We start from the raw sequence: 24,987 nt of genomic DNA, 5'->3' as shown, positions 1-24,987 counted from the left end.
AAGAAGCGACCAAGCAAGATTCCACAGGGTGCAAGGGAGTAAAGGACCTGACTTTTAAGGAAGCTGCCTCTGGCCTCGGGGAACTAGATGATTGATGATTTACATTTCTGGTGCCGCTATGAGCTCTGGCAGGCAGGGTCAGGGTCACAGGCGTGGGCCTGGGAAATGAGTGGCACTTACTCTGGGCCCAGCACTGTGCAAGAGTTTCCATATGGTGTCCTGGGTGTGTCTGATTCCAAAGCTTTGCTTTTAAACACTTCAGAATGGAATTTGGTTGAGCCTGGAAGAGGATTAAGGTGTGCTTGTCTTTCCACGCCAAATTCTTAAAAATACCTTCTCTCTCCACACTTCCCCACCTCTCCAAATCCTATGCATTGTATGTACCCTTTGAAAGAAAGCATAGAGGCTGGGCGTGGTGGCTCACCCTGTAATCCCAGCACTTTGGGAGGCCGAAGGGGGCAGATCATCTAAGGTCGGGAGTTCGAGACTAGCCTGACCAACATGGAGGAACCCCGTCTCTACTAAAAAATACAAAATTAACTGGGCATGGTGGCACATACCTGTAATCCCAGCTACTTGGGAGGTGGAGGCAAGAGAATCGCTTGAACCCAGGAGGTGGAGGTTGCAGTGAACCGAGATGGCGCCACTGCACTCCAGCCTAGGTGACAGAGTAAGACTCTGTCTCAAAATAAATAAATAAGTACCTAAAATAAAATAAAATAAAAATAAAGTGGAGAGGCCAGCTAGGTGCGGTGACTCACGCCTGTAATCCCAGCACTTTGGGAGGCTGAGGCGGGGGGATCACTAGATCAGGAGTTCAAGACCCGGCTGGCCAACATGGTGAAACCCCGTCTCTACTAAAAATACAAAAATTAGCTGAACGTGGTGATGCGTGCCTGTAATCCCAGCTACTCAGGAGGCTGAGGCTGAGGCAGGAGAATCGCTTGAACCTGGGAGGCGGAGGTTGCAGTGAGCTGAGATTTTGTGCCATTGCACTCCAGCCTGGGCAACAAGAGCGAAACTCTGTCTCAAAAAAAAAAAAAAAAAAAAAATGGCCATTGTGTGGTAGCTCCTGCCTGTAATCCCAGCACTTTGGGAGGCTGGGGCAGGCAGATCACCTGAGGTCGGGAGTTTGAGACCAGCCTGGCCAACACGGTGAAACCCTGTCTCTACTAAAAATGCAAAAATTAGCTGGGCGTGGTAGCAGATGCATGTAATCCCAGCTATTTGGGAGGCTGAGGCAGGAGAATCACTTGAACCTGGGAGGCTGAGGTTGCAGTGAGCCAAGATCATGCCATTGCACTCCAGCCTGGGCGACAGAGCGAGTCTCTGTATCAAAAATAAATAAATAAATAAATAAATAAATAAATAAATAAATAAATAAAAAGGAGAGTGACACAGCCCTGGCTGAGGCAATTATCTCTGGCTAGGAGAGCTCAGAACTCTTTAGTCTTCTCAATTCTTCCTATGCCTTGGTTGTCCTCTTAGAAATCCCCTCCCCCAAATTCTTTTTTTTTTTTTTTGAGATGGAGTCTTACTCTGTCACCCAGGCTGGAGTGCAGTGGTGTGGTCTTGGCTCACTGCAACCTCCACCTCCTGTGGTCAAGTGAATCTCCCGCCTCAACTTCCCGAATAGCTGAGATCACAGGAGTGCGCCACCATGCCCAGCTAATTTTTGTATTTTTCATAGAGACAGGGTTTTGCCGTGTTGGCCAGGCTGGTCTCGAACTCCCAACCTCAGGCGATCCACCCGCCTCAGCCTCCCAAAGTTCTGGGATTACAGGCAGAAGCCATCAGGCCCAGCCACCTCCCCCAAATTCATTTTTTTTTTTTCGAGATGGAGTCTCACTCTTGTCGCCCAGACTGGAGTGCAATGGCGCGATCTTGGCTCACTGCAACCTCCACCTCCCAGGTACAAGTGATTCTCCTGCCTCAGCCTCCCGAGTAGCTGGGATTACAGGCGCACACCACCACACCTGGCTAATTTTTGTATTTTTAATAGAGACGGGGTTTCACCATGTTGGTCGGGCTGGTCTCGAACTCCTGACCTCATGATCTGCCCGCCTCGGCCTCCCAAAGTGCTGGGATTACAGGCGTGAGCCACCACGCCTGGCCTCCCCCAAATTCTTTAAGGCTCATGCCATGTGCTCATTGCGTCTTCTCCTCCTTTGCTGCATCTGTGCAGCTCAGGTCACTGCATGTCTAGCTCAGCTCCCAATCTTTCTCTGCTTCTAATCCTGCAGCCACCAATGCACCTTCAATACTTACTCAACATGAATGCCAACTACTTTGTCTCCATCCTGTTTGACACTGGCCTCTGGACCCACACCCCGTCCTTCCATTGTAGCCTACACAGCCCAACCATGTAAACTCTCCCTTTCTACATTTGGGCTGCCAAGTGATGCTTTTTTTAAAAGAAAAAAAAAATCACAACCAGCTTGCAGTGCTCCTGCAAATTCAGTTTCTGACAAATCAGGAACTCAACATTGTTCAGCAGCCCTTCCTTAAGTTCTTGGTCAGCTCACTCTCCTGTTCTTCTTGAAGCCCTCTCCAAGCTGTCTTTATTCTTTTCAAGTTCATGACCCATTGGCTTTCCCCTCACTCAGCAGACCACTCTGCCTCCAACTGAATGAGGTTAAGGTCTCTAGGTGATAATCACTTTATTCCACCACCACTCAGAAACATATTTATCTGCCCTTACCCTTTCCTCTTTCCTTTCTTTCCCAGAAGATAAGGTGTCCTTACTGCTGGCCAAGGCTAAGCTTGGGATCCCTCCTGTCTGTACTTTCAGGATCTACTGGAGCATTCATTCACCTGCCCCTTGCCCAGCCACATTATGATCCACTGGCTCTATCCCTCAGTATCTTCAGGCCTCTGCTCCTACAGCGACCCTCACCTGCTCCCTCCAGAACCAAGAAAGAGCAGTCCACACCCACTTCTCTCCTTCCCCACTTCCAGTTTATCCTCCAACCCACTGCAATTGAGCTTTTTGTTACCTTCCCAACTCCCACCCCAGACATTGTGCAGAGGAAGGGCTACAACAGACCCCTTTGTTTGTTCTTACCTTACCTTAACTTACTGACTTCTCCATGAAGTCTGATCTCCTTCCTGGAAAGTCTCCTTCTTGGTTGTCCTCTTACCTGTCTGGTAGCTCTCTCTTAGGCCTCTCTACCTCCAGAAGCCTGTAAGTCCAGGTGTTCCCCAAAACTCTGATTTTGACCTGCTGCCCTTCTTCTTCTTTTTTTTTTTTTTTTTGAGATGAATGGAGTCTCACTCTGTCACCCAGGCTGGAGTTCAGTGGTGCCATCTCAGCTCACTGCAACCTCTGCCCCCCGGGTTCAAATGATCCTTCTGCCTCAGCCTCCTGAATAGCTGGGATTACAGGTGTACACCACCATGCCCAGCTTATTTGTGTTTTTAGTGGAGACAGAGCTTCACCATGTTAGCCAGGCTGGTCTTGAACTCTTGACTTCAAGTGATCTGCCCGCCTCAACCTCCCAAAGTGCTGGGATTACAGGTGTAAGCTACTGCACCGGGCCAACCTTCTGGTCTTCTTTATATACCTTTCCTGGAAGACTTCATCCCAATCCAAGTCTTCCATCCCCCTGCTACCCTGTTGTCTTTGAGCCTTAGTTTCTAGCCCCAGATCTCTTTGCTATGCCAAGCTCCAGTCTAGTTATCCAGCTGCTGGCTGGATATCTTCAGACAGCTCAAAGTCAACCCAATAGAATACCTAACACATCTTCAAAACCTGCAGTTCTTTCCAGCATATTCTCTATGTTGGTGAGTGGCACCACTACTGTCTACTCAACCTCATTCAGAAATATCAAGTCAACCATTTTTTTTTTTTTTTTTTTTGAGACGGAGTTGTGCTCTTGTTGCCCAGGCTGGAGTGCAATGATGTGATCTCGACTCACTGCATCCTCTGCCTCCCGGATTCAAGCGATTATCCTGCCTCAGCCTCCTGGGTAGCTGAGATTACAGGCATGCGCCATCACGCCCGGCTAATTCTGTATTTTTAGTAGAGATGGGGTTTCTAGGCTGGGTGCGGTGGCTCACGCCTGTAATCCCAGCACTTTGGGAGGCCGAGGCGGGAGGATCACGAGGTCAGGAGATCAAGACCATCCTGGCTAATATGGTGAAACCCCATCTCTACTAAAAATACAAAAAATTAGCCTGGCATGGTGGTGGGCACCTGTAGTCCCAGCTACTCGGGAGGCTGAGGCAGGAGAATGGCGTGAACCCGGGAGGCGGAGCTTGCAGTGAGCCGAGATCGTGCCACTGCACTCCAGCCTGGGCGACAGAGCGAGACTCTGTCTCAAAAAAAAAAAAAAAAAAAAGGGTGGGGAGGGATAGCGTTAGGAGATATACCTAATGCTAAATGACGAGTTAATGGGTGCAGCACACCAGCATGGCACATGTATACATATGTAACTAACCTGCACATTGTGCACATGTACCCTAAAACTTAAAGTATAATAATAATAAAATAAAATAAAAAGAAAAAATAAAAAGGGAAAAAAAAAAAAGAGAGATGGGGTTTCTCCATGTTGGTCTGGATAGTTTCGAACTCCTGATCTCAGGTGATCCACCTGCCTCGGTCTCCCAAAGTGCTGGGAGACCGTGAGCCACCGTGCTCGGCTCAAGTCAACCTTTAATCTCTTGCCTTGATCTCTATCTTATTGAGTCTACCTCCTCAGTGATGCTCAGATGCATCCTCCCGCTTTATTGATTGAGGCCTCCATCATTGCTTATACAAATTATCCCAACAGAATTCATCTCTCAGGCCTTCTTCAATCCAGCTTCCATTTGGTTGCCAGCAACATCTTCCAAAAAAACCACAGATCTGCTCAGATCACTGCCCTGCTTGAAATCCTTCAATGACTTGGGATGGCACTTGGCACAGTGCACTGAAAATAGTTTACTGGTTTCTCTTCTTCAGGTTGCTGTAAGCAACTCAGGGGCAAAGACAATGCCCATTTCCCTAGTGCCTAGCACAATGCCTAATACACAGCAGGTGCTTAATAAATATTTCAGTGGAAAGATTCCAAGTCTCACCAGATGCCACTTGCATGTGTTAACAGAAGAGCAGGGCAGTGGTTAAGAGCAGAGACTTCAGATTGGCAGACTTGGGAAGTCTGAGTGCCAGCATCGCCAACCTCCAGCTATTTGGCCTGGGAAAGATTTCTTATCTTTTGTCAACCTGTTTCCTCAATTGTTAAATTACAATACCACCTACTTTACAGAGACTGAGATAACGCGTCTTTTTATTTATTTTATTTATTTTTTTTTGAGACAGCCTTGCTCGGTCGCCCAGGCTGGAGTGCAATGGCATGATCTCGGCTCACTGCAGCCTCCGCCTCTGGGTTCAAGTGATTCTCGTGTTTCAGCCTCTCAAGTAGCTGGAATTGCAGGCGTGCACCACCACACCTGGCTAATTTTTTTGTATTTTTAGTAGAGATGGGTTTCTCCATGTTGGTCAGGCTGGTCTTGAACTCCTGGCCTCAATCATACACCTGTCTTGGCCTCTCAAAGTGCTGGGATTACACGTGTGAGCCACTGCACTGGGCCAAGATATTGCATCTAAAGGGGTTAGCACAGTGGCTGGCACAGAGAAGCACTCAATAAATGGTTGTCATTATTATTATTATTTTTTTTATTATTATTTTTTGAGACGGAGTCTCACTCTGTCGCCCAGGCTGGAGTGCAGTGGTGTGATATCGGCTCACTGCAAGCTCCGCCTCCCAGGTTCACGCCATTCTCCTGCCTCAGCCTCCCGAGTAGCTGGGACAACAGGCGCCCGCCACCACGCCCGGCTAATTTTTTGTATTTTTAGTAGAGACGGGGTTTCACTGTGTTAGCCAGGATGGTCTCGATCTCCTGACCTCGTGATCCACCAGCCTTGGCCTCCCAAAGTGCTGGGATTACAGGCATTAGCCACAGAGCCCGGCCTATTATTATTATTGATGATAGCAACCATCAGTTAAATATCAAGATTAGAAAAAAATCCCAGGATTTTGGCACTAGAACCATTAAGATCAAGTGACTTACTCATGTCACAAATTTAGTAAGTGGCAAAATCAAGTTTGGAACCCATTATCAATGCAAAGTAACTTCTTTAAGCTGTCAGCTCTTTGGTGAAAGTGCTTTGTGACCTACGTTACACCCAGACTGTGGATTCAGGATATTCATAGAGGTACCTGGCATATCACATTCTTAGGTATTTGTCTCTCTAAACTTGAACTTGGACTAATGTGCCTTGGGGCAAGTTTGTAATTACAGTACTGTTGATCTTTCCTATTGTCCACTGTAATTATCTATTAAACTAGTAATCAAATGATTCCTCCTTGGAGCCTTCCCTAGATAACTTTTTTTTTTTTTTTTTTTTTTTTGAGACGGAGTCTTGCTCTGTTGCCCAGGCTGGAGTGCAGTGGCATGATCTCGGCTCACTGCAACTTCCGCCTCCTGGATTCAGGGGATTCTCCTGCCTCAGCCTCGCGAGTAGCTGGGATTACAGGCAGGTGCCACCATGCCTGGCTAATTTTTGTATTTTTAGTAGAGACGGGGTTTCACCATGCTGGCCAGGCTGGTCTCAAACACCTGACCTCGTGATCCGCTGGCCTCGGCCTCCCAAAGTGCTAGGATTACAGGCGTGAGCCACGGTGCCCAGCCTTTTTTTTTTTTTTTTTTTTGAGATGGAGTCTCGCTCTGTTGCCCAGGCTGGAGTGTAGTGGCTCGATCTTGGTTCACCGCAACCTCCGCCTCCTGGGTTCAAGCGATTTTCCTGCCTCAGCCTCCTGAGTAGCTGGGACTATGGGCATGTGCCACCATGCTCAACTAATTTTTGTATTTCTAGTAAAGACAGTGTTTCACTACGTTGGCCAGGCTGGTCTCGAACTCCTGACCTCATGATCCATCCACCTCGGCCTCCCAAAGTGCTGGGATTACAGGCATGAGCCACCGTGCCTGGCCAAGCACTGGTTCTTAAGGGCAGAGAGATGAGTAGTGCTAAAGCCTGAAATCTCAAAATACATGCTCCCTTCCCCGTTTGAGAACTACTTTAAGTGAAGTTTTAGACTATCACAAGTATGTTCAGCAGGATATGTTCTTACACTCTTGTCTTTTCCTAGTCTCACTTGTAGCAGAGGGTCTTTTAGTATTAGAAAACTTCATTATGCCATGAAAAGAATATTACTAGCAAAAGCTTACATGTTGTCATGCATTTGCTCCACTCTGAAAGACCTCAGGTTTTTTTTTTTTTTTTTAGACAGAGTTCTCACTCTGTTGCCCAGGCTGGAGTGGAGTGGAGTTCAGTGGCACAGTCTTGGCTGACTGCAACCTCTGCCTCCCGAGTTCAAGCTATCCTCCTGCCTCAGCATCCTGAGTAGCTAGGAATACAGGTATGTGCCTCATGTGCCGGGGATTTTTTTGTATTTTTGTATTTTTAGTAGAGACAGGGTTTCATGTTGCCCAGGCTGGTCTCGAACTCCTGACCTCAAGTGATCTGTCTGTCTTGGTCTCTGTGTTGGGATTACAGGCGTGAGCCATCACATCCAACAAGACCTTAGATTTAAGCCAAAACAGGACTTGCTGACTGGGGTTCAGGCAGCAATCTACAATAGGGTTTGTCCACTATCAACTGGATGAAGCCAGGACAGAGACAGAACAGGAAGGGGATTGAAGTACAGGGGATTCCCAGGCACCCTTGCTAGGTAAGCTGGGCTCTGACAAGGCAGTGTGATGAGGGTAAACAGTTAAGGAGTTGCCTGAAAGGTCTTCTGGTCTCCCAGGTTTTTCTTGGTGAGCAAAAGTAAGAATGAGCTCTTTTCTCTGTTTTTTTTTTTTTTTTTTTTTTGGGGACGGAGTCTCGCTCTGTCGCCCAGGCTGGAGTGCAGCGGCACAATCTCGGCTCACTGCAAGCTCCGCCTCCTGGGTTCACGCCATTCTCCTGCCTCAGCCTCCTGAGTAGCTGGGAATACAGGCGCCCGCCACGACGCCTGGCTAATTTTTTGTATTTTTTTAGTAGAGATGGGGTTTCACTGTGTTAGCCAGGATGGTCTCAATCTCCTGACCTCATGATCTGCCCACCTCGGCCTCCCAAAGTGCTGGGATTACAGGCGTGAGCCACCGTGCCCGGCAGAATGAGCTCTTTTCAACACTGGACTGAGATCAAATACTTTTGTTTTGAGGCTGTAGCAGTCATGTGCCTTTTTAGACACGGGGTGTGGGGGTAGGAGGATCATAAAAGCCAGTTGCTACTTTACCAAGACACATACAAAGCCAGGGTTTTTTTTTTTTTTTTGGTAGCGATGGGGTTTCACTATGTTGCCCAGGCTGGTCTCAAACTCCCGGGCTCAAGCCATCCTCCTGCCTCGGCCTCCCCAAAGTGCTGGGATTACAGGTGTGAACCACTGCACCAGCCTGACAGTTAGTTTTATTTCAGCCAAGAAGTACCCTAATGAGAATATTGTCGTTATCTTCGTTTACTGATTACAATGTAGTTAAGAATCGCTTGCATGTGTGTATTCCTACCAGTTTCTGTTGCGGCCTCCTTGCACTATTCTCACTTCTTGCTGTGCAAGGATACCTGGCACCCCTTTGTGAAGTCATGGACATTAAATATGTTGGGCCCCACAGCAACCAATTTGCTCAGAGCACAATGGCTGCCTGTGCAACAGACCCCACAGTGCAGGCCTCAACAAGACCATGTCTGGGTCTGGTCTGGCTGCACGAAATTCACTTCTATAGGCAGCTGTGACTGTGACTCTGGCCCCTGGAACCAGACCAGCCACTCAAGAATGCAAAAGTCCTGGTGTAGACAAGGAGTCTGCATTCTCTCAAGAAAGTGCAGATAATGATCCCGAACACAAGGTCAGACTGGTGACTCTTTCCCAAGATGAGGTGTGTACCACCAAAAGCTGGCAGCAGGACCAGGCTGTTGTCACCAAGCACCCTTTCTCCCCTGCTCTGCCCCTCCTTCATACCCACTCTCTACCTCACTCTCCTGGTCACGTACCCTGTGTGTGTCGGGGGGAGTTGCATGGCTTGGGGTGTCATTTTAGGCGTGCTCATTAATTTTTTAAAAAATTGAGATGGGGTCTATTTTGCCTGGGCTGGATTTAAATTCCTGGGCTCAAGGAATCCTCATGCCTCAGCCTCCCGGGTAGTTGGGATTACAGGCATGAGCTGCCATGCCCAGCTCTGATGTGTGGTAGGGATGAGGACAAGGAACCATATGCGTCACATGGGTTACGCACAAAGGCTTGGTCAGTTCTATGACTTCCAGGAAGGGCCCCAGTTAGTGTCATCCAGTGACCCTGGAAATCCCCTAAGAAAACTACAGCCCCACAATACTTTGTGATAGAGCTATTTAACATAAAGAAGAAACCATACATAATTGCTTTTCCGTTATAAAAATTTATCAAGGGAATAATTTGAGTTTTTAGAGGCTTGGTTTAGCAAGGTAAAAAAGACAACCAAATTATTAAAACACTTTATAAATTATTTTAAAACCTACCAATTGGGGCCTAAATGAAATAAACCCCCTATTACCTTAGGAAAGAGACAGCTTTCCTAAATCACAAAAGTTGATTTCCAAGCTACACTCTTACTTCTAATGCCCTGGAACCCTAAGGAGAACTAAAGCTCACCAAGCGATGGCTGCTCTGGAAGTCAAGGTGGGAAGAACAGGCAATATCCTGACACAGGCTAGATATAGACTCTGAGCCAAAAGCAGAGTCTGTGACATGGAAAGGGACCACACAATTTTTCTTTTTTTTTTTTTTTGAGACGGAGTCTCGCTCTGTGGCCGTGGCCCAGGCTGGAGTGCAGTGGCGAAATCTCGGCTCACTGCAAGCTCTGCCTCCTGGGTTCACACCATTCTCCTGCCTCAGCCTCCCGAGTAGCTGGAACTACAGGTGCCTGCCACCACGCCCGGCTAATTTTTTGTATTTTTAGTAGAGACGGGTTTCACTGTGTTGGCCAGGATGGTCTCGATCTCCTGACCTCGTGATCTGCCCGCCTTGGCCTCCCAAAGTGCTGGGATTACAGGCATGAGCCACCGTGCCCAGCAGGGACCACACAATTTATTAACCAACCAGGACACTTCTTTTTTTTTTTTTTTGGGAGACAGCATCTCACTCTTGTCACCCAGGCTGGAGTGCAGTGACGCAATCTCGGCTCACTGGAATCTCTGCCTCCTGGGCTTAAGTGATTCTCCTGCCTCAGCCTCCCGAGTAGCTAGGATTACAGGCGCCCGCCACCACATCCCACAAATTTTTTGTATTTTTAGTAGAGAACGGGATTTCGCCATGTTGGCCAGGCTGGTCTTGAACTCCTGATCTCAGGTGATCTGCCCGCCTCTGCCTCCCTAAGTGTTGGGATTACAGGCGTGAGCCACCATGCCTGGCCCCAACCAGAACACTTCTGAGCGTGGAAGAGGATGCTGTTAATTACTCAAGACCAAAAGGCATAAAAGGAGACATATGTCCACCCAAGTGATAAGGCAGTTTGGGAAACTACATTTCCTAGTATTCCCTGCCCCCTTGAAAGTTAAAAATCTTAACTGGCACAGAGCACCCTGGGACACCTGTGGTTAGCACCATTTAAGAAGTAAACGGTATAGGGCTGGGTTCTGATATGAAGGCTTCCCCCTTCCATGGGACACTTAACCAGACACAGGACACAACACCTGAGGTGAAATTTCAATGGGTATTAAGTCTGGGGTAGAGCTTCTCTCTCCCCAAATCTAGCTTCCAAAGATGTGGAGCTGGTGCAGCTGTCCATTGGTCCACTGCCCTGTTTCTCCTGGGCGCTGCCTCTGCCTCCCCATATCACCAGCGTCCCCACTGCCACTAGTCTGTAGGGGGATTCCGGGCTAGGTGCTCTTCCCACTCGGCTTCAACCAACTTGTACAGCTCCATGGTGGCCTGGGCATCTTCCACAGAGGAATGTCCGCTCTTCCCAACCTGAGCAAGCAAGGAAGACAAGAGCATGAAGCGACAAGAAACCGTTTCTTCCTTCCCAGTGTACTCTCTGTACTCCTCTTCCCCCTGCCTCTGCTACACAGTTTCTTCTGCAGTCAGCAGGCTACAAAGACAGAATTCTGGTGGGGTCCTACTCCTTATGTAATTTCAGGGGTTCAACTCCTAGGAAGTCTTTGCCACTGTCTACCTCAGTCCTTTCTGTGGCCGTATGTATAAGCCCTATTAGGTTCTGTAGAGATAGAACATACCAGGTCAAAGACAGGTCTTCTGAGTCTTCCACTTTCCCTAGTTCCTTAACTGCTCTATATGTGACATATGTCCACATCTTCCCGCCAGATGGGCTACCCTTTGCTGAAATGATAGCATGTAAAATACGAGCGGTCCTTGCATCCACTACACGGTCTCTTGGACCACCACTGCTACCTGCTTTCTTCCCTAGTTAGGGTTTTATATTTACTTAGGACTTTTTCCCTTTTCCAAAGCACACTTTGAAACATTCTAGGAGGTAGACAACAGGAATTATTATCCTGTGTACAGATGGAGCTCTTCCCATCATAGCAGCCCACCTGGATCTCTACAACCACAGGACTTCTGAGATCAGTCTGGCTACGGGCATCAACGAGAGCCATGTCCAAGATGGGGGCGGGGGATGTGGGGAGATGCTACCTGGATATCCCGGTTTAGCAGCTTCTTGGTGAGATGCTTCAGAGACATGGTGGCATTCTCCGGGCAGTCAGCCTTCCGGTTGAGGGGGGGGATATGGGAGGTGTCACGGGTGAGGGACTTGGGGTGAAAGTACTGAAGGGCTTTGAAGTCGTTGTGGATGGCATGCCCCACCACTATCTTCCCTGTGAGTATCTTCAAGATCTGGAACAAGTGTGGAAGAGAGTGGTGAGAAGGAAGACTGAAGTGGAACCCCTGCATTCTGAAAGCCCAACATGACCATCAATCCCTTCTGGATTCTTTCACCAACTGCCTACCTCTCCATCCTTGAAATGCTCACTCCCACAAGTTTTCTTTCTTCTGGAATCCACCTTCCTCTTCCACAGGTGATTTCCATGGTGTACCCTGTTTGGACTCATACTGCCAGTGGCTCCTTACCTTCTTTTTGATCTCCACCCCATGACATTAATTTGCCTTCAGTCCTAAATGACACTCATGTTTGAGATGTCCATGTATTTAGTTCAGTTCTGGCTTGCTACATGAAGTCCTTTAACTATTACCATTATGCTGGCCTTAGACACATGGCTGGGACCCGGGCTCCAGGGAGGCTAACAAAAGCCCAAAATTTCATGCAATTAGATGTGTATGGGTACTAGAGGAAGAGAATCTGTGGCTTTCATCAAATTCTCAGAATCTACAAACCATAAAAAATTAAGAATCACATATAAAGTTTCAGAAGGAACCTTATTCACACTAGTTTTGGAACCAAGTAAAATAACTTCTCAATATTTCAAGAAACTGTTTTTTTTGAGATGGAGTCTTGCTCTGTTGCCCAGGCTGGAGCGTACTGGCACGATCTTGGCTCACTACAACCTCCGCCTCCCGGGTTCAAGCGTTTCTCCTGCCACAGCCTCCTAAGTAGCTGGGACTACTGGCACCCGCCACCACGCCCGGCTAATTTTTGTATTTTCAGTAGAGACAGAGTTTCACCATATGGGCCAGGCTGGTCTCGAACTTCTGATCTTGTGATCTGCCCGCCTCAGCCTCCCAAAGTGCTGGGATTACAGGTGTGAGCCACCACACCTGGCCTTCAGGAAACTTATTTTTCAAAAGAGATGAGGTCTTGCTATTTTTCGCAGGTTGGCTGGCCTCAAACTCCTGGGCTCAAGCAATACTCTCACCTCAAACTCCTGAGTAGCTGGGATTACAGACACATGTCACCACACCTAGCCATTTCAGGCTCTTGAAGCAGGAGGACATGCTACCAATGAGGACAACCGAAGAACATGCCACAGGCTCTGAAGGCCATTCCCAAATGAGGTTCCAAACAGGTTTTCAACAAAAGTGACAGTCCTGCATAGCCTCCCAAAGGGACCCCCTCTGAAGGGGCTAGGCTCATCTGGACATACTTAGTCTCATAACCCCAGCTTGGCACTGGGGAAGTGCTTTATGATGAAAACCAGACGTAGTCCTGTGAACCAGATATTTCGTTACTTCTGACTTCACCTACTTACTGTCCACCACCACCTTCATTTCTTATTAACCTCGACATATAGCCCTCATCAAAGCTGGGCAGATTTGCTGTCTCAGACTCGTCCCATCTTCTGCCTCTCCTATGCCTTTGCTTGGCTGTGCCCCTTTGTGCACAAGATGTTTAACTCTTCTTTCCGTCTTTTCTAGAACAGTCAGTCACCTCACCTCTAACGAACCTCCTCCAACTGACCGCATATAAGGCATTATGGGAACAGCGTGTCCAGAGAAGGCAGTGTGGACCTGAAACTGCAAAGACGTACACCAAGGGCGCCCTCTGGCGGCCTCCTGAGACCAGCAGGTCTCTTGCTCTCCCTTCACTTCCTCCTTTCACCCCTCCCAGCTCACTCTCCTTTCTGTTCATGCCTTGCGCTCCATAGCCAGCACAGGGCTAGGAGTGAGATGACAACCCGAAGTGCCGGCCCTGTGCCGTTTATGCCCTTCACTGGTTACCTGTTTCAGTTGGACAATATATACCCCAGCTCCCCCTGTCAACTTTCTGCCCTCTCTTACCACCACCACTTTCCGCACTTGCCACAGGCTACTTTTTGCTTGGGAAGAGCTCTCCACCTTTCCTCTCTCAAGCTTAGGCTCCAACTCGCAAGGTTTTTTCAAATCAAGCCCTTTCTCCTGACACTGATGTCTGCAGCTCTGTCCAGTTTCATCACTTGCTGTTATTTCTCTATGCAGATTACCAGTTCCCCAGACCCAATTTAGAACCAAAAATAGTTTTTTTGTTTGTTTTTTTGAGACAGAGTCTCACTCTGTCGCTCAGGCTGGAGTGCAGTGGCAGTGGTGTGATCTCAGCTCACTGCAGCCTCGACCTCCTGAGTAGCTGGGACTACAGGCATGTACCACACTTGGCTAACTTTTTTGTAGACGAGTTCCGCTATGTTGCCCAGACAGGCCTTGAGTTCCTGGGCTTGAGCGATTCTCCCGCCTCAGCCTCCCAAAGTGCTGGGATTATAGGCAAGTGCCACTGCGCCCGGCTAAAATAGATCTTGACCAGTGAAGTTTGTGACACCAGCTAATTGTATCTTCCTGACTTTCACTGCTCCTTCCACCGACAGGGGGCCTTCTTCAACAACTGACAGATTCTCCTCCCTCCCTCCACAAACCTTTGGTGTCTTCCCATAGTGATATCCTTTGCAGAAAAATGAGTTAGACCTCTCTCCATCCACCTGCCTGCCACCATCAGGCCCCATGCTTCTTACCTGGCCTCGAGCAATCTTGAAGGGTGTGGCATTCACCATGTGCTGCTTCCGGATACCACTCCACCTGGTTCGGTAGTCCACAATGTGGCAGGGGGGAAGAATGTACTCATCATAAAGCACATCTCCGTTGTAGTTGACAATGCTACATCGAGCCAAGGAACTAACATGCCCCTTTGGTCCTGTGCCCACCATCTCACAGTCAATTGCCACCATCTTCCATGGCAACTTCTGGGATGCTCCGGAGCATTTATTCTCTGAATGAGCTTGGGTGGAGTTCTGTGGGGCATTCTTCTGAGGATGGTTCTTTTTAGAGGATTTCTTCTGGGAGCTCTTCTTCTGAGAGCGGGTTGGGTGGCTATTGATCTTTGGAAGGGCACTCTGGAACTCTCCCAGCAAATCTACTTTAGCAGCAACAGAATCAGCCTTTTTTGAAGGGGCAGGGGTCAACCAAGACACTGCGGCTTTCTTGTCCAGGGGCTGTCCTGACCCATTGCTGGAGGCAGCTGTCTTCTTCTTTTTTGGGAAGGAAGGGGTCTTCCAAGTGCCATCCACCGTAGGAGTTTCCCCTTTCTTTGGAGGTTCAGAGTGCAACTTAGGCGCCTTGATAGGGGGTTGGTTCTTTTTACTCAGAAAGCCTCTCCGTTCTAAGAGCCTCCGCTTCTTGACAAAATTTCGGTGCTTGGCATTTCCTTCTAATGCCTTTTTGGGAGGAGGTTCCCCAAAATCCAGATTGAGCAGTAAAGTAGACATAGGGATAATGGAAGGTGGAAGAGTAGTTGGAAGAGTGGCTTATGGATGAACAGAGGATGTGGGACTCATTCTCTGCTGAATCCTACTGTCCAACATGTGGAGGTCTGTAGTACACCCTGGGGAAGAAATTCATCCTGGTAATTGAGCTCCTAGGCCTGGGAGAAAAATGAGGTAAGCTCGATCTCCGTAGGACTTACGGAAGGAAAGACATCAGAGCAATCTCTCAGACACAGGGGAAATGAAAACATAACATGAAATGATGGAGGGAGCATTGGTGTTAGCCAGCAAGCCTGGATTCTAGTGAAGCCCAATTCACCAGCCGTTTGGTCTTAGTAAAGTCATTACCGCGCTCTAGGTTTGAGTCTCATTTGTAAAATGAAGGGAGTGGAGGGGCTTATAGAGCTCGAATCCTCTATGAGTCTAAGAGGCTAGAACACGTGCCCTCTATACTCCGCCTAGGAAAGGAACATCTAGGTATGCTCAAAAACAGTGAGAAGTATGGCGTAGATAACCTCTGGGCTACCCAGGCATCCGCAGCGTGGACCACGAATAGAGACACAAATCCAGGCATCCCTTTCCCTTGGCTCCAGGCCGGAATTGGGGGCAATCTCCACATGCATCTCACCCCAGTCCTTCTCCCACGCAAGGACCTTGACACCACCTACCAGGGCGGGGGTGGGATCGAGGCTCCAGGCAGCCCACCTGGATAAGCATACTTCGGATCCCCGCGGTACACATCGATCTCTCGCGCTCACAAACCTACCTCCCAGACGGGTCCAGCTAAGACCGGAAGCGTCCGGAGCCGGATGCGGAAATCGGTGCGCGCCGACGAAGCCCGGGAAGGCAGGCGCGCGGGTTAGAACGCGCCAGAGGTCGGCGCGCGCGCACCCGCACCGCCCCGACCTCAGGTAGTGAGGCCAGTGATTCGGAGTGTGTGAGGAGCGGCAGTGGCGGCGGAGGAGGGGGCGGCGTGGGTGGGGGCGGGGGCGGGATGCGCTCCCCGGCCCCTCTAGCCCCGTGGTGGTACAACGCGAAGGTGTGGGAAGGCCGCGATAAACCGGAACTGCAGCCCGCCGGACACCTCCGGCTTCACTTCCGTAAGAGGAGAGAAGTGTACGGCAAGGGGCGGGAACTGGAACTTGGCCCGCCTCGTTGTGAGCTGAGCTCAGCGGCACGCTTTTGTGGCGTCACTGCACTGTTACCCCGCCCTACGTGCTCTGACGCTGACACCTTCGCACTGTGAAACGTCGCGCCCTGTGACGTCTGGGGGGCGCCTCAAATCTTCCACTCCAGCATGGGATCTCGGAAAGGCAGCGTCGGAGACTGGACCCAAAACTCTTCCTGTTCTGCCTGCAGAGCTGAGCCCCGTCCGGGTCCTGGACCCGCGTAGTACTGACCCTGGATCCCTGTTCACTGCGTTCTCGCTCCCCGCGCTCCCTGCTGGACCCCGGGATGCCGGGCATCTCCGCCCGAGGCCTCTCTCATGAGGGGAGGAGGCAGCTAGCTGTTAACCTCACCCGTGTCCTGGCGCTCTACCGTTCCATCTTGGATGCCTACATCATCGTGAGGCCACAGGGGCGTGGGTGGGATGTCTCTGGTCGTGTGGTTGGCTAGGTGCCCACGTCAGGGAGAGAATCTGGAGAATTACCTCTGATCTCTTTCCTTCTATGAGTTTCAGTCTTTTTCTGTACAAGAAGGGGTTAAAACTGGAGTGATCCCTCCTTTTTTTTAGCTGACATAAATAATATTTCTTTTTTTTTCTTTTTTTTTTTTTTGAGACGGAGTCTCGCTCTGTCCCCCAGGCTGGAGTGCAGTGGCACGATCTCGGCTCACTGCATAAATAATATTTCTAGTACCTACCTAGATTGTTTTTGTAATCTTCCCAGATCCAAGGTAATAAAATGCGTGGACATTGGAACCATGCTGCAATTATGTTGAACTCTTCTTGGAGCATGTCAGGTGTTCCAAGAACACACCTTATTCATCCAAGCTTTGAATACGTGGTTTTGTGGTATAGTAGACAGTCCTGGCTCGAATCAAAAAGGCTTAGTCTAGAATCCTGCCTCCCCTATGGTGTTAACCTTAGGCCTCCCTAACCCCCAGCTTGTCCTAGCCAGGGTTTCCTCAGCTGTACAATGGAACCCAGTCTGAAGGATCATTGTGAAGAATAAATGAGAGAATGTGTAAATGGCACCACCATCCACTGAATTGTTTAGACCACATACCCAGAGGCCATCATTGATTCAGTGCTGTCCTTCATTGATCCACAATCCAGTCCTTCAACAAGTCCTCTTGGCTCTGCCTTCGGAATAGATCCCAAATTCATCCATTTGTCCCCACCTCCATTGCTGCCACCCTAGGCCAAGCCACCATCACCTCTCTTCTGAACTACTTCCTAACCGATCTTGCTGTGTGCTTACCTCTGCCCTGCCATAACCAATTCTTCACTGAGCAGCTAGATTGATAGCATTCAAATGTAAATCTGATCGCGACAATCCCTTGCTTCCTAGAAACTTTTATGAAATCTTAACTCCTTACTATTACCTATAAAACCCAAGATCTGGCTCCTACTGTCTCTTCAACTCTATCCCATTTTATTCTCACATTTCACTGTGCTATACCTCTGCTGGCCTGATTTCTGTTCTGCCAATATGGCAGGCATCTGGGCCTTTGCACTCACTGATCTTCTGCCACAGAAAGGCAGTTGCAGAATGGTTAAGAACAAGGACTCTAGAGAAAAATTGGTTTCAAATCCCAGCTCAGGCCAGGTATTATGGCTCACACCTGTAATCCTAGCACTCTGGGAGGCCAAGGTGGGTGGATTGCCTGAGCTCGGGAGTTCGAGACCAGCCTGGGCAACACGGTGAAACCCTGTCTCTACCAAAATACAAAAAAAAAAAAAAAAAAAAAAAATCGGCTTGGCAGCACACGCCTGTAGTCCCAGCTACTAGGGAGGCTGAGGCAGGAGAATTGCTAGAACCAGGGAGGCGGGGGTTGCAGTGAGCTGAGATCGCACCACTGCACTCCAGCCTATGTAGCAGAGTGAGACTCCATCTCTAAAAATAAATAAATAAATAATCCCAGCTCAGCTATTTGCTAGCTTTTGGATGTGGGCAAGTTACTTAAGTGCTGTGCCTGTTTCTACATCTGTAAAATGGGGGATAAAAAATAATACCTACCTCAAAGCATTGTTTAAAGGATCAAATGCATTAATACATGTCAAATGTTTACAGCAGTACCTGGCCAAGAAGCTGTTAAATAAGTGTTTGCTATTACCTGTTTTTTCTTTACATGCCTAGCACCTATTCATCATTCAAGTCTCAGCTCAAATGTCACCTCAGACAGGTCTTCCCTCATCATCCTATCTAAAGTAGTCCTTGCCCAAACTCTCCATTACATTACTGTTTCATTAGTGTTTTGTCTATGTGACATATGATGTTGTCTCAAGTTTTGTTTGTTTTGGTTTGGTTTGAGACGGAGTCTTGCTCTGCTACCCAGGCTGGAGTGCAGTGGCGCGATCTAGGCTCACTGCAGCCTCTGCCTCCAGGGTTCCAGCGATTCTCCTGCCTCAGCCTACTGGGTAGCTGGGATTACAGGCATGTGCCAACATGCCCAGCAAATTTTTGTAATTTTAGTAGAGAGGGGGTTTCACCATATTGGCCAGGCTGGTCTCGAACTCCTGATCTCAGGTGATCTGCCCGCCTTGGTCTCCCAAAGTGCTGGGATTACAGGCGTGAGCCACCATGCCCGGCCAAAGTTATTATTTTTTTTAATGTAAACTCTGCAGGAGCCAGAATCTTGTCTCAGGTTCACTGTTGTATTCCCTGAGCCTACAATAGAGCTTGATGTATAACCGAAACACAGCCCCAGAATTTGTGGTGGATGAATGAATAAAAAGACACCAGTGTCTGGCACATATAATGCAGGTTACTAAGTGGTAATGTACTAATACTGTGTGTCAGTCACTCTGGTAAGTGTTAGGGATGCAGATGTGAAGATACCATCCCATCCCTCTCCTTAAGAAATTCAATTTAATAGAGAAAACAGACACAAATAAGTGCAGAAATTGCTAAAAGAAGTGTGTCCAGAATGCAATCTGGACTCCAAGGAAACAGAGTTAAGCCACCAGAGTCGGGGAGGCTGGAGCAGGCTTCAGAGAACTGACTCGGCTTAGTAGGAGGTACCTGCCAGTTACAGGCAGTGGCCCTATGTGGCAGTGCTGGGAAGAGGCAGGCAATGAGGTGTGTAGTTGAAAATTGGAGTGGGAAAGAATGGGAGTGGTAGTAGCTTGCTGATGGCTTCTCCCCTTCTTCTGTAGGAATTTTTCACAGACAACCTATGGGACACACTCCCTTGCTCATGGCAGGAAGCATTGGATGGACTGAAACCACCACAGCTGGCCACAATGCTGCTGGGGATGCCTGGGGAAGGGGAGGTCGTCAGGTATGGGCTAGAAGGGCCCTGTGCTGGGGAACTCAAGGCTTTAAGCCCTGCAGTGAGCGTATTGCTCAGAGAGTCTCATAAGGTCTTCCTGGGCCTCGGGTTGTAAACTGCTGCACTCAGATGTGATGGGACTATTCACTGGAGGCCTCGGCTGGACTATCTCAGGTACAGGTCAGTGTGGCCACTCACCCTGCTGGCCCTGAAGTCCACGGCCTGTGCCCTGGCCTTTACCCGGACGCCTGGCTTTCAGACCCCCTCAGAATTCCTGGAGAACCCCAGCCAGAGCTCCCGACTAACAGCTCCATTCCGGAAACATGTCAGGCCCAAGAAGCAGCATGAGATCCGGAGGCTGGGAGAGGTGAGGAGATGGCTGGAGCATGGGTGGTGTCTGGGAGCCCAGGGACTCCTTAAGCCTGGCTTACAAAGATGTGTGCCCTTTACCTCACATGCAAGGCCAGAGGCCCTAGACATTCCTTTACCTCAACAGACATAACTAATCATATTTTGATGCTGGGGTTCTTTTTCATCCTTTGTGGGGTTGGTTGGCAGCTAGGTCTGAATCACAGTCTCATTCCTGTTCTCAAATCTCCACAATCTGCTCATGGCTTCACGCAGGGTTCTTGTTCTGTGGGGGAGATTGAATCACTGACCTGTGAGGCAAGGAGAGTGGACCTGAACCTGGGGTCAGGTCCACTCTCCTTGCTTCCACCCTCACCCCTATATCTTTCTTTCCAAATCTGTCTTCACATCCAGGGCACCCTCTGTCCATCTTTCTCTGTCATCTTTGTCTCTTCCACTCTCAGTATGGGTGTTTGCCCCAGGAGTCAAGAACCAGTGGCTAGGAGACCTTTGTTTCCTCCTCTTTCAGTTGGTGAAGAAGCTGAGTGATTTCACAGGCTGCACCCAGGTTGTAGACGTGGGCTCAGGCCAGGTGAGCCAGAGTCTTGATGTACTGTTTTTTTGAGTCATGGGGACATAGAACACCTGGAAGGCAGGTTATCAGGCCACAGGCCCAGCGAGGCAGGTGTCAAGAAGCGGTGGAACCAAGCAGGATAGATTTTTTTTTTCTCTTTGTGTAATTTTTTTTAAGCCAGTCAGATTTAACAATGGGGGAGTTATATACCAACTTAAGCCACACTGATGTTAATAAGTTCTGTAGGGTAAAATTTAAGCCTTCTGTGGGGCCTGGGACCCAGGTGTCCAGGTTACCCATGGGGAGGGTGACAGTAGATAGGGCACTGAACAGGGCTGTCTCCATCCTCCTCGTGACTCCAGGGCCATCTCTCCCGCTTCATGGCTCTTGGCCTGGGGTTGATGGTGAAGAGCATCGAAGGGGATCAGAGACTGGTAGAGAGAGCCCAGCGCCTGGACCAGGAGCTTCTGCAGGCTCTGGAGAAAGAGGAGAAGAGGAACCCGCAGGTAGGCCAACCCTTCCTGCGATCTGGACTGCGGGAGCAGGGGCCGCTTGGCTGGAATTGAGCACAGAGGCTGGATTACATCTTTCAAGTTTCTCAGCTTGAAGTGGTGTGGTCCCCAATTTCTATTACCTCTTTCCCAAGGTTCCCCTTTCCCCCGGTGCCTCCCCCTATCTCAAAGTTACTTTCTATTTACAAAGTGCTTTCCACACCAATGTATACTTCTCACTATCTGTGAAGTGGCCAGTCAGGTTTTAGACTTGTTACAAATAAGAAAAACGGGTCTCAGATGAAAAGATGTACATGGTAAATGATAAGTCCAGGATTTATCCCCCTCTCCTGACTTGTGGTCCAGCCCTCTCCCGCACCCAGCTTATCTCCCACATTCCTCCTTGGGGAATAACATGGAGGACAGATCCCTTCCTGTGGCCTGAGGTGGCCTGGGGACAGCAAACAGACTTCCCATCTGCCTTTGTCCTTTCCTGCTTCCACAGGTGGTCCAAACCAGCCCTCGTCACTCCCCACACCACGTGGTTAGGTGGGTAGACCCCGCAGCCCTGTGTGACGAGCTTCTGCTTCCACTGGAGAACCCGTGTCAGGGCAGGGCCCGCTTGCTGCTCACAGGCCTCCACACCTGTGGGGATCTGAGTGTTGCTTTGCTGAGACACTTCTCCTGCTGTCCTGCGGTGGTGGCCCTGGCCTCAGTGGGCTGCTGCTACATGAAGCTGAGTGACCCTGGCGGCTACCCACTGAGTCAGTGGGTGGCTGGGCTGCCTGGCTATGAACTGCCCTACCGGCTTCGGGAGGGGGCCTGCCATGCCCTGGAGGAATATGCTGAGCGGCTACAGAAAGCTGGCCCTGGCCTCCGAACTCACTGCTACCGTGCAGCACTGGAGACAGTCATCCGACGGGCCCGGCCTGAGCTCCGTCGGCCAGGCGTGCAGGGTATCCCCAGGGTCCACGAGCTCAAGATTGAAGAGTGAGGTTGGGGTACAGGGGTGGGGGGCAGTGGAGGGGAGATTTCTTTTTTTTTTTTTTTTTTTGAGATGGAGTCTGGCCAGGCTGGAGTGCAGTGGTGCGATCTTGGCTCACTGCAAGCTCCGTCTCCCGGGTTCACGCCATTCTCCTGCCTCAGCCTCCCGAGTAGCTGGGACTACAGGCGCCCGCCACTACACCCGGCTAATTTTTTGTATTTTTAGTAGAGACGGGGTTTCACCACGTTAGCCAGGATGGTCTCGATCTCCTGACCTCGTGATCCGCCCACCTCGGCCTCCCAAAGTGCTGGGATTACAGGCATGAGCCACCGCACCCGGCCTGGAGGGGAGATTTCTAACTGGAGGTCTTCTACCCTCACTTTCAGCATAGCCTAAAGAAAATCTAAGTATACCCAGAGGAGTGATTTGGAGTTCTCTGATCAGGATACCTTCTCAAAATTTCTTTGAGAGTTGTCCCTCTTTTATCAGGAGAATAACAAAGAAACATGAAGTTTTGGCCAGGCGTGGTGGCTCATACCTGTAATCCCAGCAGTTTGGGAGGCTGACGCAGGCCGATCACCTGAGGTCAGGAGTTCGAGACTAGCCTGGCCAACATGGCAAAACCCTGTCTCTACTAAAAATACAAAAATTAGCCAGGCGTGGAGGCACGCGCCTGTAATCCCAGCTACTCAGGAGGCTGAGGCAGGAGAATCGTTTGAACCCAGGAGCTGGAGGTTTCAGTGAACCGAGATCGCGCCACTGTACTCTAGCCTGGGCGACAGAGCAAGACTCTGTCTCCAAAAAAAAAAAAGAAAAAGTTTTTTAAATGCTAAAAATATGGCTAAATAGTTGAACAGAACTGGCTGAAAATGTTTAAATCAATTTACTATTGGACAGACAGCTCACAGCCAGAGAAACATTCAAAAATACGTGGCCAGGTGTGGTGGCTCATGCCTGTAATCCCAGCTCTTTGAGAGGCCAAGGCAGGAGGATTGCTTGAGGCTGGGAGTTAGAGACCAGCCTGGGCTACATAGAGAGACCACGTCTGTTAAAAAAAAAAAAAAAAAAAAAAAAAAAAAAAGGCAGGCATGGTAGTTCATACCTGTAGACCCAGCTACTTGGGAGGCTGAGGTGGGAGGATTGAGGTGTTTGAGGCTACAGTGAGCTATGATTGCCCTGCTGCTCTCCAGCCTGGGTGACAGGAAGACCCTGTCTTTAAAAATATATATTTGGGAGGCCGAGGCCGGCGGATCACAAGGTCAGGAGATCGAGACCATCCTGGTGAACATGGTGAAACCCTGTCTCTACTAAAAACACAAAAAAATTAGCTGGGCGTGGTAGTGGGTACCTGTAGTCCCAGCTACTCTGGAGGCTGAGGCAGGAGAATGGCATGAAACCGGGAGGCAGAGCTTGTAGTGAGCCGAGATTGTGCTACTGCACTCCAGCCTGGGCGACACAGCGAGACTCCATCTAAAAAAAAAAAAAAAAAAAAATATATATATATATATATATGTTCATGAAAACGCATATTGGGGTAGAAAATAAAGCAAAGTTGGAATTGAATTAGGAACAAGCAAAGTTTGAGAGGTGACAGTTCTTAAAACCAAACTGAGTGCTGAATGTGACTGATCCCACAGATATGTGCAGCAGGGGCTACAGCGAGTGGGGCTAGATCCCCAGCTGCCACTGAATCTGGCTGCCCTTCAGGCCCACCTGGCCCAGGAGAACCGTGTGGTGGCCTTCTTCAGCCTGGCTCTACTGCTTGCCCCACTGGTGGAGACGCTTATTCTACTGGACCGGCTGCTGTACCTTCAGGAACAGGGTGAGGGTGGCCTACAGCAGGGACCCAAGGACTATAGTGACTGGGGTTCTGGGGCTCCTTCTCCAAGTCCCAGCCCCAACATGTTCTGGGCCTAGCTAATCACTGTTGTGATCCTTGGACCCCACCTTTGAGTCACTAGTGGGTTGGGAGTAGGGGATTTGTTAAAAAAAGAATCCAGGCTGCATGCGGTGGCTTATGCCTATTAATCCCAGCACTTTAGGAGGCCAAGGTGGGTAGATCACGTGAGGTCAGGAGTTCAAGACCAGCCATGGCGAAACTCCATTTCTAGTAAAAATACAAAAAGTAGCTGGGTATGGTGGCGCACACCTGTAGTCTCAGCTATTCGGGTGGTTGAGGCAAAAGAATTGCTTGAACCCAGGAGGCGGAGGTTGCAGTGAGCCGAGATTGCACCACTGCACTCCAGCCTGGGCGACAGAGACTCCATCTCAAAAAAAATATTAAGATTCCTACCAAATCAGCCTCTGGTGAACCTCTCTAAGGTGCATGTTAAGCAAGCTTCCCAGGCATCGAGAACCTACAATGCAAGAGGACTGCCTCCCAAGTCAGTGCCTTGGGAACCCGTATTCCTTATGGAGAACGGGGTCTCCTTAGCCCCGCTGGATCCTCCCCCATGGGGAAAAGGGACTATGCCTACAGGCCTGGGCAGAAGCGGCTGAGTGAGTTTGGTTCATTCTTCCCCTTATGATTAAGCCCTTTCTCCCAGGTTTCCATGCTGAGCTCCTGCCCATCTTCAGTCCTGAACTCTCTCCCAGAAACCTGGTTCTGGTGGCCACCAAGATGCCCCTGGGTCAGGCTCTTTCAGTTCTGGAGATTGAAGACAGCTGATGCAGCCTGAGGACACATCTCAGACCCCATCATCTGAAAGTGCCCAGAGAGCACAGTGGCAGAGTACATCTCATCCAGAGAAACAGCATCCTGCGTCCTCCAGAGTCCTGGTTCCTTCAGTTTCATCCCCTTTCTCTCCCTCCATGGATTATGTAATACAGTATAAAGTTTTAATTTATTAAAAGTTGGAAATCTGTTTCCGTCCCATTTCTGTAGGTAGATAAAAGGAGATGTGCACCCTCCCTGTGGCACTGCTGCAAGGGTGCTACAGTTAGGACTCACGCCACTCCCACTGGCCTCCGTAGCAGGTGGTGTAGGTGACGGCTTCTGTTACTCACAGATTTC

General features: G+C 49.4%; 2 protein-coding genes and 1 long non-coding RNA gene across 12 annotated transcripts; 2 read left to right on the top strand and 1 right to left on the bottom strand.

The window, feature by feature from the left end:
• Nucleotides 1–7,861: 7,861 nt before the first annotated feature.
• On the top strand, nucleotides 7,862–14,577 carry LOC134760362 (uncharacterized). Its single transcript, XR_010137692.1, has 2 exons — nucleotides 7,862–8,901; nucleotides 13,329–14,577. It is a non-coding gene; the product is annotated as an uncharacterized LOC134760362 (long non-coding RNA).
• Nucleotides 9,398–16,698, bottom strand: ISG20L2 (interferon stimulated exonuclease gene 20 like 2). Of its 5 annotated transcripts, none has more exons than XM_009242923.4 (4): nucleotides 15,906–16,698; nucleotides 14,393–15,258; nucleotides 11,652–11,852; nucleotides 9,398–10,967 (listed from the first exon to the last, which is right to left on the bottom strand). In XM_009242923.4, the coding sequence occupies exons 2-4, from the start codon at nucleotides 15,140–15,142 to the stop codon at nucleotides 10,854–10,856; spliced, it is 1,065 nt and encodes a 354-aa protein (XP_009241198.1). In that variant the 5' UTR covers nucleotides 15,143–15,258; nucleotides 15,906–16,698; the 3' UTR covers nucleotides 9,398–10,853. The 5 variants fall into 5 exon arrangements, with proteins under 5 accessions (XP_009241198.1, XP_009241178.1, XP_009241172.1 ...); XM_009242903.4 differs by having other exon boundaries at nucleotides 14,393–15,297; nucleotides 15,906–16,693; XM_009242897.4 differs by having other exon boundaries at nucleotides 14,393–15,297; nucleotides 15,808–15,967.
• METTL25B (methyltransferase like 25B) lies at nucleotides 16,389–24,838 on the top strand. 6 transcript variants are annotated; one of them, XM_002810008.6, is made up of 8 exons: nucleotides 16,389–16,705; nucleotides 19,461–19,585; nucleotides 19,751–19,943; nucleotides 20,454–20,516; nucleotides 20,861–21,004; nucleotides 21,495–21,979; nucleotides 23,612–23,796; nucleotides 24,521–24,838. In XM_002810008.6, the coding sequence occupies exons 1-8, from the start codon at nucleotides 16,595–16,597 to the stop codon at nucleotides 24,640–24,642; spliced, it is 1,428 nt and encodes a 475-aa protein (XP_002810054.1). In that variant the 5' UTR covers nucleotides 16,389–16,594; the 3' UTR covers nucleotides 24,643–24,838. The 6 variants fall into 6 exon arrangements, with proteins under 6 accessions (XP_002810054.1, XP_009241209.1, XP_054407106.1 ...); XM_009242934.3 differs by having other exon boundaries at nucleotides 16,471–16,705; nucleotides 24,508–24,838; XM_054551117.1 differs by lacking the exon at nucleotides 16,389–16,705 and adding an exon at nucleotides 16,719–19,383.
• Nucleotides 24,839–24,987: the final 149 nt, after the last annotated feature.

Source organism: Pongo abelii, chromosome 1 (assembly GCF_028885655.2).
Source record: "Pongo abelii isolate AG06213 chromosome 1, NHGRI_mPonAbe1-v2.0_pri, whole genome shotgun sequence".
Lineage (NCBI taxonomy): Eukaryota > Metazoa > Chordata > Mammalia > Primates > Hominidae > Pongo > Pongo abelii.
The sequence above is the reverse complement of the archived record's forward strand: the minus strand, read 5'-3'. Positions and strand labels throughout refer to the sequence as shown.